Consider the following 20857-nt stretch of genomic DNA (forward strand, 5'->3'; position numbering starts at 1 on the left):
TGCTTACCGCCCCAATAGGTCCACAAACGATGCAATCGCAATCACACTGCACACTGCCCTAACCCATATGGACAAGAAGAATACCTATGTAAGAATGATGTTCATCGAATACAGCATTTAACACCATAGTACCCTCCAAACTCGTCATTAAGCTTGAGACCCTGGGTCTCGGCCCCGCCCTGTGCAACTGGGTCCTGGACTTTGACGGGCCGCCCCCAGGTGGTGAGGGTAGATATCATCCTAACCAACCTGCCATCCAAATACACCTCTGCTGTCTTCGACCAGGATCACTGCATCACTGCTTGCGTCCGTAATGGGTCTGCGGACAAGTGACCACCCCTCATCACTGTCAAACGCTCCCTAAAACACTTCAGCGAGCAGGCCTTTCTAATCGACCTGGCCCGGGTATCCTGGAAGGATATTCACCTTATTCTGTCAGTAGAGGATGCCTGGATATTCTTTAAAAGTGCCTTCCTCGCCATCTTAAATAAGCATGCCCAGTTCAAAAAATGTAGAACCAGGAACATATATAGCCCTTGGTTCACTCCAGACCTGACTGCCCTTGACCAGCACAAAAACATCCTGTGGTGTACTGCATTAGCATCGAATAGTCCTGGCGATATGCAACTTTTCAGTGAAGTAAGGTACCAATAAACACAGGCAGTTAGGAAAGATAGCTTTTTCAAACAGAAATTTGCATCCTGTTGCACTAACTCCAAAACGTTCTGGGACACTGTAAAGGCCATGGAGAATAAGGGCACCTCCGCCCAGGTGCCCACTGCACTGAGGTTAGGAAACACTGTCACCACCGATAAATCCAGGATAATTGAGAATTTCAATAAGCATTTTTCTACGGCTGGCCATGCTTTCCACCTGGCTACCCCTACCCCAGTCAACAGCCCTGCACCTCTCATTGCAACTTGCCCAAGCCTCCTCATTTCTCCTTCACCCAAATCCAGAAAGCTGATGTTCTGAAAGAGCTCCAAAATCTGGACCCCTACAGATCAGCAGGGCTAGACAATCTGGACCCTCTCTTCCTAAAATTATCTGCCGAAATTGTTGCAACCCCTATTACTAGCTTGTTCAACCTCTCTTGGAAAGCTGCCGCGGTCATCCCCCTCTTCTAAGGGGGAGACACTGTAGACCCAAACTACTACAGATCTATATCTATCCTATCCTGCCTTTCTAAGGTCTTCAAAAGCCAAGTTAACAAACAGATCACTGACTATTTAGAATCCCACCGTACCGCTATGCAATCTGGTTTCCGAGCTCGTCATGGGTGCACCTCAGGCACGCTCAAGGTCCTAAACGACATCATAACTGCCATCAATAAGAGACAATACTGTGCAGCTGTATTCATCGACCTGGCCAAGGCTTTCGACTCTGTCAATCACCACATTCTCATCAGCAGACTCAACAACCTTGGTTTCTCAAATGACTGCCTCACCTGGTTCATCAACTACTTCTCTGACAGAGTTCAGTGTGTCAAATCGGAGGGCCTGTTGTCCGGACCTCTGGCAGTCTCTATGGGGGAGCCACAGGGTTCAATCCTCGGGCCGACTCTTTTCTCTGTAAACATCAATGATGTCGCTCTTGCTGCTGGTGATTCTCTGATCCATCTCTACGCAGACGACACCATTCTGTATACTTCTGGCCCTTCTTTGGACACTGTGTTAACTAACCTCCAGACGAGCTTCAATGCCATACAACTCTCCTTCTGTGGCCTCCAACTGCTCTTAAATGCAAGCAAAACTAAATGCATGCTCTTTAACCGATCGCTGCCCACACCTACCCACCCGTCCAGCATCACTACTCTGGACGGTTCTGACTTGTGAACAATATGTGGACAACTACAAATACCTAGGTGTCTGGTTAGACTGGAAACTCTCCTTCCAGACTCACATTAAGCATCTCCAATCCAAAATTAAATCTAGAATCAACTTCCTATTTCGCAACAAAGCATCCTTCACTCATGCTGCCAAACATCACCTCGTAAAACTGACTGTCCTACCGATCCTTCGTTGGCTGGCTCCATATCCGTCGCCATACCCACTGGCTCCAGGTCATCTATAAGTCGTTGCTAGGTAAAGCCCCGCCTTATCTCAGCTCACTGGTTACCATAGCAGCACCCACCCGCAGCACGCGCTCCAGCAGGTATATTACACTGGTCACCCCCAAAGCCAATTCCTCCTTCGGCCGCCTCTCCTTCCAGTTCTCTGCTGCCAATGACTGGAACGAACTGGAAAAATCACTGAAGCTGGAGACTCATATCTCCCTCACTAGCTTTAAGCACCAGCTGTCAAAGCAGCTCACAGATCACTGCACCTGTACATAGCCCATCCAACTACCTCATCACCATATTGTTATTTATTTTGCTCCTTTGCACCCCAGTACCGCTACTTGCACACTCACCTTCTGTACATCTATCACCCCAGTGTTTAATTTGCTGTACTGTAATACTTTTGCCACTATGGCCTATTTATTGCCTCACCCCCCTTATTCTACCTCATTTGCACACACTGTATATAGACTTTCTCTATTGTATTATTGACTTTGTTTGTTTATTCCATGTGTAACTCTGTGTTGTTGTTTGTGTCGCACTGCTTTGCTTTATCTTGGCCAGGTCGCAGTTGTAAATAACAACTTGCTCTCAACTAGCCTACCTGGTTAAATAAAGGTGAAATAAAAATAAAAAGGGTAGGAAACAACATCTCCACCCCGCTGATCCTCAACACTAAGGCTCCACAAAGGTGTGTTCTCAGCCCTCTCCTGTACTCCCTGTTCACCCATGACTGCGTGGCCTTGCACGTCTCCAACTCAATCATCAAATTTACAGACAACACTACAGTGGTAGACTTGATTACCAACAACGACGAGATGGCCTACAGAGAGGAGGTGAGGGCCCTCGGAGTGTGGTGTCAGGAAAATAACCTCACATTCAACGTCAACGAAACAAAGGAGATGATCGTGGACTTCAGGAAACAGCAGAGGGAGCACATCCACATCGACGGGACATTAGCGGAGAAGGTGGAAAATTTTAAGTTCCTCGGCGTACACATCACGGACAAACTGAAATGGTCCACACACAGACAGCGTGGTGAAGAAGGAACAATGCCTCTTCAACCTCAGGAGGCTGAAGAAATTTGGCTTGTCACTGAAAACACTCACAAACTTTTACAGATGCACAATCGAGAGCATCCTGTTGGGCTATATCACCGCCTGGTACGGCAACTGCTCCGCCCACAAGCGTAAGGCTCTCCAGAGGGTAGTGAGGTCTACACAACGCACTACCGGAGGCAAATTACCTGCCCTCCAGGACACCTACACCACCCGATGTCACAGGAAGGCCAAAAAGATCATCAAGGACAAGAACCACCCGAGTCACTGCCTGTTCACCCCGTTATCATCCAGAAGGCGAGGTCGGTACAGGTGTATCAAATCTGGAACCGAGAGACTGAAAAACATATTCTATCTCAAGGCCATCAGACTGTTAAACAGCCATCACTAACATTGAGTGGCTGCTGCCAACATACTGACTCAAATCTCTAGCCACTTTAATAATTAAAAATAGGATGTAATAAATGTATCACTAGTCACTTTAAACAATGCCACTTTATATAATGTTTACATACCCTACAATACTCATCTTATATGTATATACTGTACTCTATACCATCTACTGCATCTTGCCTATGCCGCACGGCCATCGCTCATCCATATATTTATATATACAAATTCTTATTCATTCCTTTACACTTGTGTGTGTATAAGGTAGTTGTTGTGAAATTGTTAGATTACTTGTTAGATATTACTGCACGGTCGAACTAGAAGCACAAGCATTTCGCTACACTCGCATTAACATCTGCTAACCATGTGTAAGTGACCAATAAAATTTGACTTGCCAAACTATTTCTCTCCTGCTCTATAATGATGACAGTAGGTTAGTAAGTTAAAGGTAGTAGAGCGTTTGAATAAGCTTGTCAGAAATCTGCTGATTATCACATTTAGTTTCAATTTCACACCAAACCAAAGGCTGTTGTGTAAAAGGCCACCATGTATCACAGGGTAATGCAGCAACCTTTATTATCAATTTGTGAATACGGTTCGAAGTGGAGCCGATTTTCCAAAAATGAAGTATCCACTGGTATTGTGCCTCTGTAAATTGCTTTAGCACATCTTGACAAGACTGGAATCATACTGGCTGCTTTTGAAATGGCACCCTATTCCCTATATAGGGCATGGGCCCTGGTCAAAAGTAGTACAACTTGTTGGGAATAGGGTGCCATTTGGGATACATACACTGCCTTGATAGATGTGATCGTGCTCAAGGTCGCACAATATCTGGAGTCTAACACACACACACGACAGCCTCTATCTGCAGAGGCAGCTAGCTATTATTCCCCCACAGCAAGAGAACGAGCAGATAGAAGTGGACCGGAGAGGCAGCCAACGAGGTGGCTAGAGTACTAAACTAAATGCTTTTGAGAATCCACTGAAAAGCAGAGTCTGCTCTTTTTAATGACTGCAGTAAATTATTTGGCTTCAAATATATAATGCTCTAATGAAATGTACATTGACCCGTTGCACCTGTTAAATATATCATTTGTGTACTGAAATAATTGGAAATTAATTTCATTGATGTGGCTGCTCTATCCAGTGATAATTGGTTAGAATTATTATATAATTTACATATTTCCTATTAAACTGCATGGGACTAGATTTATGCTGGAATTTTGTTGGAGAAAAAAAAAACACGTAAAAAAAGCCAAACCATTGGAAGAATGCAATTACTAAAAGCTATTTCACAAATGCATTTCAGGTGAGGTCAAGGACAATTTTGAAAAATAAATAATTAGATGAAAATGTAATGGTGTTTATTGTGCACATAAAATGGCACAAAGCTTGATAATGAAAGAGGAAGGTGTGTACTCTACATGTTTGATTTATGAAGCTCTATATTTACCTCTGTTATGGTAATAAAAGAGTAAAATGCAATATATATGGAGGTCGAAAAATTATGATATTTTCATTTACTTTTTGTTCTACCAAAAAAGTTATTTTACATTCTATTCACTTGAAAATAAACTGTGCATACAATAAGCAAACAGTTAGCAAATTAGCCCTGATGTCAATATAGTACAATTTTGTGCTGTGAAATCCAAAGGAATCAATCTCTCCATACTCATTAATGATTGATGTAGGCTTATCATCCTCCATCCGTTTTATAGCTTCCGGAATCGTGACACAGTCATCTGTAGTTTCCATACACACACACACAATGGCCTCTATCCAAGGGGCAGAGAATAGCTTTGCTGCTGCTGCAGGCACTAAACAGTAGCCTTCAGTCTCTCTTAATGAGGATGGAGAAAGCAATAGTTATTTGTGAACAATATTCTTTTGTGTTGCTCTCTCATAAATTATCCCCACTGACACCATCATTAACTGGACAGTGTTTATTGGTTCCTATCGCTCAATACCCTGTCGACCAGAAACGAAATGCCCCCTTCACTGTGTCCTGGTTTATGTCTGGATAGATTTCCTTAAAAAAGGGAGAATTTTCCCTCCTGAATACACAATTGCAGCATCATTACATCTGAAGGATCTCTCATTCATTCACAGCCATCTGTGCAATAATCCTCCTTTCCTGTTCCATGTGTATAGAGAGGCAGCGGTGGCTGGCAGTCATAGTAGTGTGGGCAGATGATTAGGATTGAGGGCTTGGAGTGAGTGAAGGGGACTGGAATCATTTGGCAGCTAGGAGGAGGCATAACAGAAGCCTCTGCTCTGCTAAATCTATCTCTGACTGACATTTTATTTTACAGTATTTGTTGGCCTCCCCCCTCCCTCATTTGAAATAGGCAACAACTATCCTGGTTTCTTGTTAATATTTAATTGTACAGTAGGCCTAGATGTATAATTCCCCAAAGAAGGCCATGATTTCGTGATAAAGCAAAGCAGATAGATGGATGGTGGGAGTCCTGGTTTCTCTGCAGCCTACTGTTATTTCACCATCACCCTTTCTTCAATAACTGAGGGCTTTTTGTTTGTTATTTCTCATCGTTAGACAACACTATCTACAAAGGATAGATAAAGCTGCATTTAGAAAACACTGACGGCCTTAGTGAAATATTCTGCGTTGTGTTGGTCAGCATAATGTTTATTTTGTGTGTGTGTGTGTGTGTGTAACAGAAAGCAGCCAGGGCAGTTCAGAGAACTCCCATTTAGCAGGGGTTTTCTCATTAGTGACTTTTCCCTTTTAAAGCCTTTGTTTGTGAGCCATATTAGCGGCGTAATGAGACGCTCCACATAAGCAGGGTCAGTAGCTTTGGCTGCACTCGCTGCCCTGCCGCCCTGCCAGGGGGCCCATAAACACAGCCAAACCCATGTCATTATCCCACGTCTGCTTAGCAGTCTCTGATGTAGTTGTTAACTGAGAGAACAACAGTCAAAACATGCCCACCATGCAGTACCAATACAAGTCCCCTAAGCGGGCAATATGGCCACCCGCTGGGGTGCCGACACTGATTGGCCAGAACTGTCGCTCTGCTGTTGTTATGAAGCTTTCATGTCAAAGCCAAAGTTTCTGAACCTAATGATGGGGAGATCTGTTGAATGCCACAGCATGGGGCTTTGGCCTCAGCTGAATAACCTAGTTCACAAATCAGTTATTAGGTACATAAATAGTTATGGTGCATCTGCCTTGTTGCGTCCCAAATGTGACTCGATCCCCTATAGAGTGTACTACTTTTGAGCAGGGCTCATAGGACTCTGGTCAAAAGTAGTGCACTAGGGAATGGGATGTCATCTGGGAAGCACCCCTGTCTCCTAGAAAGAAGCCAAAGTAAAGAAGTTTGGCTATTTGGGGGATTGTGTGCTTACCCAGATGTCATGGTGATAAGGGCTGTTTGTTAAAGCATGCATTCAGCAGGCACTCAAATGTCAATGCTAAAATAGGGAGATAAGAGGAATACTGAGCTGTCTTTGTGGAAGGCTTTCAAGCATATGTCCATGAACACAGTACGGGTTCAAATGTGCCATTCACAGAACGCACAGCTCAATGCCTGTAAAAGAGAATAGGAGACCCTTTTCAAAGAGCACCCTGTGTACCCAGTCTCCGGAGCTACACAGCCATGTAAAGCCATGTTACACCTCCTGCACGTTGTTAGTTGACTTTCAACATAGAAGACACCCAGACATATACAGAATGGACACAAATAGAACATAAGGCACGGAGTCGACTGGACCAAGTCCACCCAACTGAAGCAGGGGCTGAAGATCCAGGACATACAGACAGGGCAGAAAAGGGACGTTATTGTTACAGAGAGAGCTGTGTTATCTGAGGGATAAATGGATCCCGCTGACCGCTGTAAGAAAGACAGCTATGCACACAAAAGGGAAGCCCTGCATGTAATGAATAAAGATCATCTCGCCACTACACAGAGACTGGTGGAAAGAGATACACACACACACAATGAGACAGAAAGTAGGACATACATGCACAAGCAGATCACACACAAGAACTCTCTCCATGTATCGTGATCACTAGGGCTTACTATTTTTATCATAGTAACCCTGTCCCTATTCTGTTTCATTCATACAATACTTTATACGTAGTATGGGGGAATACAATGCATTCTGATGTGGATTCCTAAGGCAGGAACCGGAGGACCCTTATCAATTTAGGAGTGTGGCCCCAATCGAGTGGAGTTTTTTTTTTTTTTGCTTTTAATCCACTTCTATGTGATTTCACAATTTGGGCCCTAAGCTCATCCACAAACACTTCATAGAAAGGACTGAGAGAGGACAGCTGGTCAGCCCCAGATCTGTTGACTCAATCCCGTATACTGACTGATTCATTATGATACTGTTTTAGCAAGTCATCAACACTATGTCCACCTCCTTCACATAGGAGATTTAAATTCATGACCTTTGACAAATCAAATCTGCCTGCCCTCAGCTCAGAGAGCATGTGACAAGCCTCTGCTGGTTCAACACTCTACCAGGTGGGGGCAGTCTTGACCAAGGTTAGGAACTGGTCGGGAAAGTGCTCTGGAAGCAACAGCCAGAAAGCAACGATGATAGTATGGTGATAACACATTACATTAAGCTGTACTAAATATTATACAATGAATTTATGATAATTAATGTGCTAACTGCCCATTAGTTTACAAATTGTTTTTTACCAGTGGCGGCTGCTGAGGGGAGGACGGCTCATAAAAATGGCTGGAATGGAGTCAATGGAATGGCATCAAACATGTGGTTTCGATGTATTTGATAACATTCCATTTACTCCATTCCAGCCATTATTATGAGCCGTCCTCCCCTCAGCAGCCTCCACTGGTTTATACATATGTTCTTCAAAGTTATAACACAGTGGTTGAAAATAATGTGTGTTTGTCATTATTTAGCAACTTTCCAGATACTAAGCATATAGCTTATATGCTTACATTGACAATAACAGTAGGCTAGTCTGGTAGAAGGTCAGAGTAAACAAATATGTGAGTAGCGAAGTCCCTGCTTTTGTTCCCGGAAACTCCAACCTTGTCAGTGGCCGTTTATTTCCCACACACCACCCTCTCTAAATGACATCATTCCTTACTGTTGTTACTCAACCTTGTTTCACTTCTCACTGTATAGGCACAAATATAAATGGCATTCATGGGATTTGCTCTCCTCTAACAGTCACAAGGCTCAAGGTCACAGCGAGACCACTCGGCTCTAGTGTGGTATTTAAGCAATAATGCAAAAAGGAGTTGTGGTATATGGCCAATATACCACGGCTAAGGGATGTTCTTACGCACGACGCAGCGCGGAGTGGTATATTGGCCATATACCACAAACCCCAGGGGTACCTTATTGGGGCGGCAGGGTAGCCTAATGGTTAGAGCGTTGGGCTAGTAACCAAAAGGTTGCAAGTTCAAATCCCCGAGCTGACAAGGTACAAGGTATCTGACAAGGTATCTGTCGTTTTGCCCCTGAACAGGCAGTTCCTAGGCCGTCATTGAAAATAAGAATTTGTTCTTAACCGACTTCCCTAGTAAAATATAAAATTGCTATTATAAACTGGTTACCAACATAATTAGAGCAGTAAAAATAAATATTTTTTCATACACGGGGTGTACGGTCTGATATACCACGGCTGTCAGCCAATCAGCAGTCAGTGCTCAAACTGCCCAATTCATAATGTAATATATCCCATGCGTTTATGGGCAAACAGGCCTATTTGAACCAAAAACAGAACAAAGCATAGGAACTGCTCCTCTGATCATAATTACTGGAGCTCAACTGCTTTATCTATTTCTATTAGAAAAGTCTAAACGGGATCCTTAGGACATCTCCACTCTGACGTCACCCCATTGAAGTTGAAATTTAACACGGTTAAGGTAAAGGTTATGGTTAAGGTTAGGGAACAGGTAGAGTAAGGGTAGGATGTCCCATGATCCCAGATAGCACTAACCTATTTCCATTAGTCATTAGTAAATATCTAAAGCCTCTGCAAGGCATGACAACATCTACTAGGTGAGAGAGTGAGATATGAGAAACATGAGCATCGATCACCCATTGAAGCTCAGTAGGTAACTTTATTGTAAACATATACATTTTAAGGGATAGTTCACTGAAACTACAGTACAGTGCACATTTGGTGAAAAGGGAAGTTTAGGACAATTCAATTCAACACGATTATATTGAGAAAATCATAGCAGGGTCTTCCACAAAATGAGTGCCTTTTGTGTTCCTTTGATATTGTAGATAGAAACGTAAAGTCCTGTTATATTAAATGACGTGCCCTTTAATATAGACCACATGGACAATTCAATAATTCAGTTTTATATGGATGAAGACTTGCTGAAGTCAGCATTTTGACATGTCCCTCTGTGCATCCTGGGAACTTCTAGGAAGTTATCCCCATCATTGTAAAGCCTTCATTAATTTGTTGCTTTGACAAAGTCATTTCTGAAGATGTTTATTTATTTCATGTAATTAGTGATTCATTTTAATGTAAAAACCACAACAACCTGTCCTTCATTTTAAGGTCAACCCTGTTATCTGAACTGAACTCTCGTTTTAAAATTGTAGAACTATTCCTTTTTAAAGAAACATTGAACATCTAATAGTCAAAATGGTATTGTGTAAAAGCAGGTAAGATGGTTCAACACTTTTTGACAATTTTCTGGTGTTTTGTGGTGGAAAACTGAGCGGGTTGACCATAATGCGTTAACCCTGTTACCCATTGATAGACAGGCTAGAAATGTTTTAGGGTTTCTTTTTTTGGGGTTGAAGCTTGCATTCAATTACCCCTCCCTGCCCCACACAACAAGCTTCCATCCCCATCACAAGGGGATTTAACCCTGTTACTTGATTTGGCACTTAATAGGCACTTGCTCTAGTAATATTTGTATTTAACCCCTTGAGATGGGGAAACATGTTCTTTATTAAACTGAACATGTGTCCTTTATGACAGAATGTCACAATTAGGTGAAATGTATATATTTTTAAATTACCAAGTTACACTACTCAAAACGCACTCAGTTGGTGGAACGGCCCATCAGATCCTCTATCAATGCATACGAGAGAGAGAGGAACAAGCAGGGCTCCTCTTCGTGTAGGTCAAACAGTGAGACACTATCCTCTGTGCTCCAGACAGCCCTCCAGACAGTCACACAGGTCCTATTGTCTCAGAGGTGCTGGGCACTGCCAATAAAACACTGCTGTTTGGGCAGGAGGGGCAACCCGACCCGTCACGTCTGCCTTTTCACACACATATACATCAACTTATCTGACTGCCTTGGTGATTGATGTGAGCAGTGCCCTTTTCCCTTCATAGTGCACTACTTTTGACCAGTGCCCATTTGAACACAACAGTAGTGCTCTGGTTTTATATACTGTATATATATATATATATATATATATATATATATACACACACCAAACATTAGTATACCAAACATTAGGAACACCTAATGTTAACTCTAATGCTTCCCACAATTGTGTCAAGTTGGCTGGATGTCCTTTGGGTGGTGGAACATTCTTGATACACACGGGAAACTGTTGAGCGTAAAAAACCCAGCAACGTTGCAGTTGTTGACACACTCAAACTAGTGCGCCTTGACACCTTCTACCATACCCCGTCCAAAGGCACTTACATATCTTGTCTTGCCCATTCATCCTCTCTGAATGGCACACATACACAATCCAGGGCTCAATTGTGTTAAGGCTTAAACATCTTTCTTTAACCGGTCTCCTCCCCTTCATTAACACTGATTGAAGTGGTGACATCAATAAGGGATCATAGCTTTCACCTGGATTCACATGGTCAGTCTATGACATGGAAAGAGCAGGTGTTCCTAATGTTTTGTACAGTCATATATATGCTGGGGACCGATGTGCACTGCAAATGCATGCCAAACTCTCCTTTGAAAATAATTGAATCACACTCCAGTTAAAGGCTAACCGGGGGAACATGTTTGTTATTAAAACACTTTATCCTCAAAGCTCATCCTCTGCATTTCCATGCTAATGGGCAGGTAAGGGCCCTAGCGCTCTCGGATTACTGGCCACACTAGGCCCACTGCCAGTGGCATCCCTTCCTTTTAACAGAGTGCTTTCAATTCAGATCAATTTAGCCCAATTAAACTGCTTTACATCCCACAGAGAGTGTTTTAGAGCGACATTACAAACCATCCTTTTCAATTAGGCATGATGAAAATATCCATGACAGATCCCATTTTTTCATGTTTTAATATCTGAATATATACCATGGATGTCCTGGGTGCCCTTTGATATCTCTGTTAACTCCCATTTTGTTATCAGTACCTGAGGTCATCATCTTTGGGTCGCATCATGGGTCTCTTGGTCGATAACCATCCTAATAGTCCGTTGTGAATTCATAAAGCTAGCTACAGTGGTAACTAATTTATGCCGTGAATATACTGAAATATATGCTGTTTGGTGCATGTGATTGAGGATCTCGTTCTGCACAACAATGAAACCGTTATTTAAGGACTCTTAATTTTCTAGTCTCACTACATGTTGAATGTAACAGTTATTTAGTCTCACTTGAATGTAACCCCTCATACTATGTACAAGCAGCTGCCTCTTGGTGCCTCTGAAAAGAGATCTCTATATGTTTGTGACAGATGTTGCTCTGTCAAATCAGTATTTGTCTTTGCTCACTGGTCTCCATAGAGGACCAGCATAACAGAGCTGGCTGGGTGGATGCAGAAAAATGTACCGATTGAGTTCTGTGCAAATTTCAGATAGAGCCTGATCTGCTTTGCAGAGTAAGTGTGGCTCACTGGAAATCTTCACTTTTGCATTTGGGAGTAGTATTGACTTTGACCAGATATGGGCATCTTTTAATACAGCACAAGTGCCATAATTCCACCAGTCACTTCATGTTAATATCATCAGGATAGTGGTGGATATGAAACAAACAATTTCAGATATTTAATACCTTTTAACTGACTAAGAAAAAGCAAGCAACGCTTTGGAGTACAATCAATGTACCAACACAAGAAACCTTGAGCCTTTTCACAACTGTACTGCTCAGCATTGAAAGCAGATCATTATTTCACGTAGTTGGGCTTCCTTTTGTTGTGACAGAGATGATTGATGGGGGAATATATCGTGTACAGTTGACAAGGTATTGAGACATTTTTTACATTTTTTATTCCGATATTAAAAGAGGAATTTGCAGCAATTTTCTAGCAAATAATTGTTATGGTTCAGCAGCAGTAACCTATGGAGCCACTCAAAAGCACTCATTTCCATCAGGGCTTTGCCAGCACAGAAATTGTATTCATGTTATAGTGACTGGGTACATCTTCCCAATCTTCAAATAAATAGATGAAAAATAAACATGATTCATGAACATTAACACCTTGAGTGTTTCCTGTTGAAGAGACAGTGGTGAATGACAATGGCATCACAAATCACATTATGTACTGTAAATTCCATTCACACAGTTGCTACACTTTAACCTTCATAGTCACACTGGTAAGTAGAACTGCCATTTGACAACAGCAGTGATATGATTCAGATGCAACATACACGCTGGACAACTCCGTATATACAATCAAAACAACTCGTGGATGGAATCCTGTGTTTGGTTAAACTCCAGTCTCCATCAAAAGCTGAAAATGGAAAATGGAACTGAGGGGCAAGGCTAGCTGTGATGTAAAGATTGGTCAATTCACCTTGTGCTGCAATACAAACACAATTACTTTTTAATACCACCTGCACAAAAAGCTATGTCTTTTCACTTACTGCATCAACTTAAAACTTAACCCTGGCATGCTAGCTTTGGCTTCCTTGACATGCCACAATTTCTTTCATAATAGACTCTGGCTACACCTTCAAAACTGCTACATGTTGATGCCAAGGGGCTAATTTGGTACAGTCCCTCTCTGGCTGTTTTAAAAGTCAGTCGTTCAACTCCAAGTAGACCGTTGCAATGATGTTATTTTCTTCAGAATCGGAAATGTAATCATCGCTCCTCCTGCAACAGACCTACACCATCCTCTCCTCCTACAGACCTACACCGTCCTCTCCTGCTACAGACCTACACCGTCCTCTCCTGCTACAGACCTACACCGTCCTCTCCTGCTACAGACCTACACCGTCCTCTCCTGCTACAGACCTACACCGTCCTCTCCTCCTTACAGACCTACACCGTCCTCTCCTCCTTACAGACCTACACCGTCCTCTCCTGCTACAGACCTACACCGTCCTCTACTGCTACAGACCTACACCGTCCTCTCCTGCTACAGACCTACACCGTCCTCTACTGCTACAGACCTACACCGTCCTCTACTGCCACAGACGTACACCGTCCTTTCCTGCTACAGACCTACACCGTCCTCTCCTGCTACAGACCTACACCGTCCTCTCCTGCTACAGACCTACACCGTCCTCTCCTGCTACAGACCTACACCGTCCTCTCCTGCTACAGACCTACACCGTCCTCTCCTGCTACAGACCTACACCGTCCTCTCCTGCTACAGACCTACACCGTCCTCTCCTCCTTACAGACCTACACCGTCCTCTCCTGCTACAGACCTACACCGTCCTCTCCTGCTACAGACCTACACCGTCCTCTCCTGCTACAGACCTACACCGTCCTCTCCTGCTACAGACCTACACCGTCCTCTCCTCCTTACAGACCTACACCGTCCTCTCCTGCTACAGACCTACACCGTCCTCTCCTGCTACAGACCTACACCGTCCTCTCCTGCTACAGACCTACACCGTCCTCTACTGCTACAGACCTACACCGTCCTCTACTGCTACAGACCTACACCGTCCTTTCCTGCTACAGACCTACACCGTCCTCTCCTGCTACAGACCTACACCGTCCTCTCCTGCTACAGACCTACACCGTCCTCTCCTGCTACAGACCTACACCGTCCTCTCCTGCTACAGACCTACACCGTCCTCTCCTGCTACAGACCTACACCGTCCTCTCGTGCTACAGACCTACACCGTCCTCTCCTGCTACAGACCTACACCGTCCTCTCCTGCTACAGACCTACACCGTCCTCTCCTGCTACAGACCTACACCGTCCTCTCGTGCTTACAGACCTACACCGTCCTCTCCTGCTACAGACCTACACCGTCCTCTCCTGCTACAGACCTACACCGTCCTCTCCTGCTACAGACCTACACCGTCCTCTCCTGCTACAGACCTACACCGTCCTCTCGTGCTTACAGACCTACACCGTCCTCTCCTGCTACAGACCTACACCGTCCTCTCCTGCTACAGACCTACACCGTCCTCTCCTGCTACAGACCTACACCGTCCTCTCCTGCTACAGACCTACACCGTCCTCTCCTGCTACAGACCTACACCGTCCTCTCCTGCTACAGACCTACACCGTCCTCTCCTCCTTACAGACCTACACCGTCCTCTCCTGCTACAGACCTACACCGTCCTCTCCTGCTACAGACCTACACCGTCCTCTCCTGCTACAGACCTACACCGTCCTCTCCTGCTACAGACCTACACCGTCCTCTCCTGCTACAGACCTACACCGTCCTCTCCTGCTACAGACCTACACCGTCCTCTCCTCCTTACAGACCTACACCGTCCTCTCCTGCTACAGACCTACACCGTCCTCTCCTGCTACAGACCTACACCGTCCTCTCCTGCTACAGACCTACACCGTCCTCTCCTGCTACAGACCTACACCGTCCTCTCCTGCTACAGACCTACACCGTCCTCTACTGCTACAGACCTACACCGTCCTCTACTGCTACAGACCTACACCGTCCTCTCCTGCTACAGACCTACACCGTCCTCTCCTGCTACAGACCTACACCGTCCTCTCCTGCTACAGACCTACACCGTCCTCTCCTGCTACAGACCTACACCGTCCTCTCCTGCTACAGACCTACACCGTCCTCTCGTGCTTACAGACCTACACCGTCCTCTCCTGCTACAGACCTACACCGTCCTTTCCTGCAACAGACCTACACCGTCCTTTCCTCCTACAGACCTACACCGTCCTCTCCTCCTACAGACCTACACCGTCCTCTCCTCCTACAGACCTACACCGTCCTCTCCTCCTACAGACCTACACCGTCCTCTCCTGCTACAGACCTACACCGTCCTTTCCTGCAACAGACCTACACCGTCCTCTCCTCCTACAGACCTACACCGTCCTCTCCTGCTACAGACCTACACCGTCCTCTCCTGCTACAGACCTACACCGTCCTTTCCTGCAACAGACCTACACCGTCCTCTCCTCCTACAGACCTACACCGTCCTCTCCTCCTACAGACCTACACCGTCCTCTCCTGCTACAGACCTACACCGTCCTTTCCTGCAACAGACCTACACCGTCCTTTCCTCCTACAGACCTACACCGTCCTCTCCTCCTACAGACCTACACCGTCCTCTCCTGCTACAGACCTACACCGTCCTCTCCTGCTACAGACCTACACCGTCCTTTCCTGCAACAGACCTACACCGTCCTTTCCTGCAACAGACCTACACCGTCCTTTCCTGCAACAGACCTACACCGTCCTCTCCTGCTACAGACCTACACCGTCCTCTCCTGCTACAGACCTACACCGTCCTTTCCTGCAACAGACCTACACCGTCCTTTCCTGCAACAGACCTACACCGTCCTTTCCTGCAACAGACCTACACCGTCCTCTTCTCCTACAGACCTACACCGTCCTCTCCTGCTACAGACCTACACCGTCCTCTCCTGCTACAGACCTACACCGTCCTTTCCTGCAACAGACCTACACCGTCCTCTCCTCCTACAGACCTACACCGTCCTCTCCTCCTACAGACCTATAGTACAGGTAACTTTGGCTAGAATGGGTCATTTGTGAAAAGAGCATAATTTCTTCTATTAACACATACTTTCTTTTTATGGATCTTCTTCTGATCCCTCCACGTGATAACGTCAAGAAATGTTGGAATCCAAGCACTGTATTTCAGAATGTCATATGCAACAGTTTAGCATGTCTAACCCGTACAGTACTGTATATCTTGTTGCCATGGTAATGAAAAGTAGAATGTGATGTATTAAAAAGACTGTGCAGGTACAGACAATGATCAAAGTTAACTTTCACCAGTTCTTTGAAACAGAAAACATTTAAAAAAGTTGTTTTGTGTTAGTTGTTGTTCAAACAAAGCAGACTACAACTGTGGTGCGTGTCACAATGAAACATGGTTCTGGTACGTGTCACAATGAAACATGGTTCTGGTACGTGTCACAATGAAACATGATTCGGGTGTGTGTCACAATGAAACATGGTTCAGGTGTGTGTCACAATGAAACATGGTTCGGGTGTGTGTCACAATGAAACATGGTTCGGGTGTGTGTCACAATGAAACATGGTTCGGGTGTGTGTCACAATGAAACATGGTTCTGGTGTGTGTCACAATGAAACATGGTTTGGGTACGTGTCACAATGAAACATGGTTCTGGTGTGTGTCACAATGAAACATGGTTCTGGTACGTGTCACAATGAAACATGGTTCGGGTACGTGTCACAATGAAACATGGTTCGGGTGTGTGTCACAATGAAACATGGTTCTGGTACGTGTCACAATGAAACATGGTTCGGGTACGTGTCACAATGAAACATGGTTCGGGTGTGTGTCACAATGAAACATGGTTCGGGTGTGTGTCACAATGAAACATGGTTCTGGTGTGTGTCACAATGAAACATGGTTCTGGTACGTGTCACAATGAAACATGGTTCGGGTACGTGTCACAATGAAACATGGTTCGGGTACGTGTCACAATGAAACATGGTTCGGGTGTGTGTCACAATGAAACATGGTTCGGGTACGTGTCACAATGAAACATGGTTCGGGTACGTGTCACAATGAAACATGGTTCGGGTACGTGTCACAATGAAACATGGTTCGGGTACGTGTCACAATGAAACATGGTTCGGGTGTGTGTCACAATGAAACATGGTTCTGGTACGTATCACAATGAAACATGGTTCGGGTACGTGTCACAATGAAACATGGTTCGGGTGTGTGTCACAATGAAACATGGTTCTGGTGTGTGTCACAATAAAACATGGTTCTGGTGTGTCACAATGAAACATGGTTCTGGTACGTGTCACAATGAAACATGGTTCTGGTGTGTGTCACAATGAAACATTGCCTATGGTTCTCTTTATCTAGGCGGAACAATGAGCAGAAACAGATGTGTGTAGACACCCTCAAAGAAGCTCAGGGCTCAAGGCCCCATCGGAACCTTGGACACATAAACTGATCTATTATAATATCTGAATTCACACGGACCTTTTCAAGGGCAGGCATCCCGGCTCGCAGATCTGTTAATCAAAAGAAGCAATTAATAGTTGGATGAAAAACAGCTTGGAATAACATAGAACAGACTGGATTGTATTTCCCACACTTAAAATACAGATTATACAAAAGGTTCACTGAATTGTCCTTGCTACTTTGGTTATGCGTTGACTTGGTTTGTGTGCTCTGTGTTGAATAACAAGTACTGTATAAGAAAAAGGTATAATGTGTGTGTGATCACTTCGGTATACTATATTAGCAAGTTCATGGGTTATCAAAAGTCATGTTGAGAGAGATGCTTGAAAATGCCAGTCCTGTGTATTTGTGTTGCCAACGTGTTAAGAATCAGGGATATTATTATTTGTTGTTGTTTTTACCACGACTGAAACTGTGAGATCATGGCCTAAATTTGAGGACTCAATGCCAAATACAATGCATGTACCGTTCTTTGTGAGGCTGCTCACTCTGGGAGGGTCCGATTCATTAAGTAATTGGTTTCGAGTTGTTTACATGAGTATTAAACCTATTCAGCAGCCTTTGAGAGGTGTATTGTCCAAATGTCTCTTGTTATGAATATAGAATGAGTTCAGGGGGCAAAGTGAAGCCTTATTGGCAAAACACTGCACTCGACTGATTCCAGGCATGGGCACTGCATTGCATTTCATTGAATCTAGTGTTACATGCTTTGTGGATTCAAAATATTTATATGTGCTCATTTTCCTATAACTCATAGTATGGTGAGAACTGAATCTTCATCTTTCATTTATGACTAAAGGGATCCTTAAGGATTTTCTACTTCCCCAAAGTCAGAGGAACTCGTGGATAGCATTTTTTTGTCTCTACTGTGCAGATACCCATATACTTCCAGTCATTGCCCTAACACTATTGGCTTATGAAACTAAATCTAGATTCCTTCATACCAGACACAGAGACATAAAAATAGTTTGTGTTGATTTAGTTAAAAGTGTATTGCTACTGTTGTTTTGTACAATTTGAGGAATAATTGTTTATCTAGTTCTCTTTACATTTGTGTACTTTACACAGTTGTACTCAAACTTTTTCAGCGGGGGAACCATTTTTTCTGCCAGAATGTCTGGGGACCCCATTTTTACCCCAAGTATTTAATGCAATCCCACACCAAAATGTTTCCATCAACCAACAACCTTCAATTCATTGCATTTTCATCTCAAGTCAAAATTAAAACAAACCAATAAATACATTTACTCAATAAAATTGTATTTTTCTAATTATCTTTAAAACAAATGTGTTTATACTGTCCCATACAATAATCTGTACTCTTTATGTTGTCCCTGCCCCCCCCCCCCAAAAAAAAAAATTTTTTTTTGCTGATCACACTGTACCGACTTTTAATAACACTGGTGTACAGTTTGAAAAAATATTGACATTTTTAAGCTCAAGATTGATGGGTAAACTGCCTGGTTTTACTTCCTGCTTTGCTCCTATGGGTACACTCGCAATGGTCGCCTGTACAACCATTATGCCATCATTGAATTGAATGGGGATGCCCATTCTAGTCATTCTATTTCTATGCAACAAACCACACCTCCAAAACAACTCTGGTTTGGCTTCAGTCAAGGCCACTATAATTTCTTAATGGGCAATCTTAAAAATGAGGCCAAATCAGAAAGTGCAGTCGCCCTTTAAACACTTAGCTCCTACAAGGAGCGTAGGCCATTGACAAATGTCCTCCATCTCACTCAGTTCGAGGGCAAGTTTTTCCAGGTCTTACCAGTTAAAGCCGCTCGCAGTCATTTCTGCCTGGACTTCTCTCCTCCAAGTGTTTTGAGTCTCTAGAAATTAGAAGGGAAAGGCCAAATCACAGAGGAGGCGAAGGTGGACATGGTTCTAAACTATAGGATTGACATTCCACTGGTTACAATGACTGAGAAGATCCAGAGGAGGGCCCTCTCCCTCTGTCTGACATCAGTTTGGAAACGGTCTCCATGGCAATCCAAACCAGTTGGGTCACTGAGAGCAACACCACTGTGTTATTATCTAATGGAAATTATCAAATTTCTCTAGAACTTCGTCATGGACATGTTACTTTTTGCCTTTGTATTTTGACTGTGTGATATTTTGCTCATAATAAGGTAATCTGTGAAGTACAAGTATCTCTGCCCTCTGTAAAGTGCATTATCAAGTGTTTTGTTGAAAGTACAAACATCTTTATGATTCTCTTGCAACAACTGCCTTTAACAAATTGTTGATATAAATTGATCACCGCACATGAAATTGTATTTGTCACATGCACCGAATACAACAGGTGTAGACTTTACTGTGAAGTGCTTACTTACGAGCCCTTAACCAACAATTTAGAGTTAAAAAGTATGACAAATTTGATGAATAAAAAAATAAAAAAATAACACAATAAAATACCAGTAACGAGGCTATATACACAGAGTACCAGTACCGATTCAATGTGCAGGGGTACGAGGTAGCTGAGGTAATATGTACATTTAGGTAGGGGTAAAAGTGACTAGGCAATCAGGATAGATGATAAACAGAATAAAGCAGTGTATGTGAAGAGTTTGAAAATGTGTCTATGTGTGAGTGTGTGTGTGGTATCAATATGCATGTGTGCGTGTGTGCTTTGTGTGTGCGAGCGTGTGTACAGTCGTGGCCAAAAGTTTTGAGAACGACACAAAAATTAATTTTCACAAAGTTTGCTGCTTCAGTGTCTTTAGATATTTTTGTCAGATGTTACTATGGAATACTGAAGCAAAATTGTGAGTGAGTCCACTTCCTTGGCTGAGAAGCAACCCCACACATTAATGGTCTCATGATACTTTACTGTTGGCATGACACAGGATTGATGGTAGCACTCATATCGTCTTCTCCGGGACAAGCTTTTTTCCAGATGCCCCAAACAATCAGAAAGGTAATTCATCAGAGAAAATGACCCCAGTCCTCAGCAGTCCAATCCCTGTACCTGGTGGTGCCCCGATCCCGCAACTGAATGAACCTTAGGAGACGGTCTTGGAGCTTGTTGGTCTTTCTTGGGCGCCCTGAAGCCTTCTTCACAACAATTGAACCGCTTTCCTTGAAATTCTTGAT

General features: G+C 43.8%; 1 protein-coding gene across 1 annotated transcript in view; it reads left to right on the forward strand.

Annotated features, from left to right (window-relative positions):
- Nucleotides 1–16306, forward strand: part of LOC135505642 (adhesive plaque matrix protein-like) — a 35405-nt gene extending 19099 nt beyond the window's left edge. The window contains exons 3-6 of the mRNA XM_064924691.1: nt 13560–13823; nt 13952–14248; nt 14500–15162; nt 15362–16306. Coding sequence (XP_064780763.1) covers nt 13560–13823; nt 13952–14248; nt 14500–15162; nt 15362–16306 — 2169 coding nt within the window. The remainder of the gene's footprint in view (nt 1–13559; nt 13824–13951; nt 14249–14499; nt 15163–15361) is intronic.
- The last annotated feature ends 4551 nt before the right edge of the window (nt 16307–20857 follow it).

The sequence above is a fragment of the Oncorhynchus masou genome, chromosome 19 (assembly GCF_036934945.1).
Source record: "Oncorhynchus masou masou isolate Uvic2021 chromosome 19, UVic_Omas_1.1, whole genome shotgun sequence".
NCBI lineage: Eukaryota > Metazoa > Chordata > Actinopteri > Salmoniformes > Salmonidae > Oncorhynchus > Oncorhynchus masou.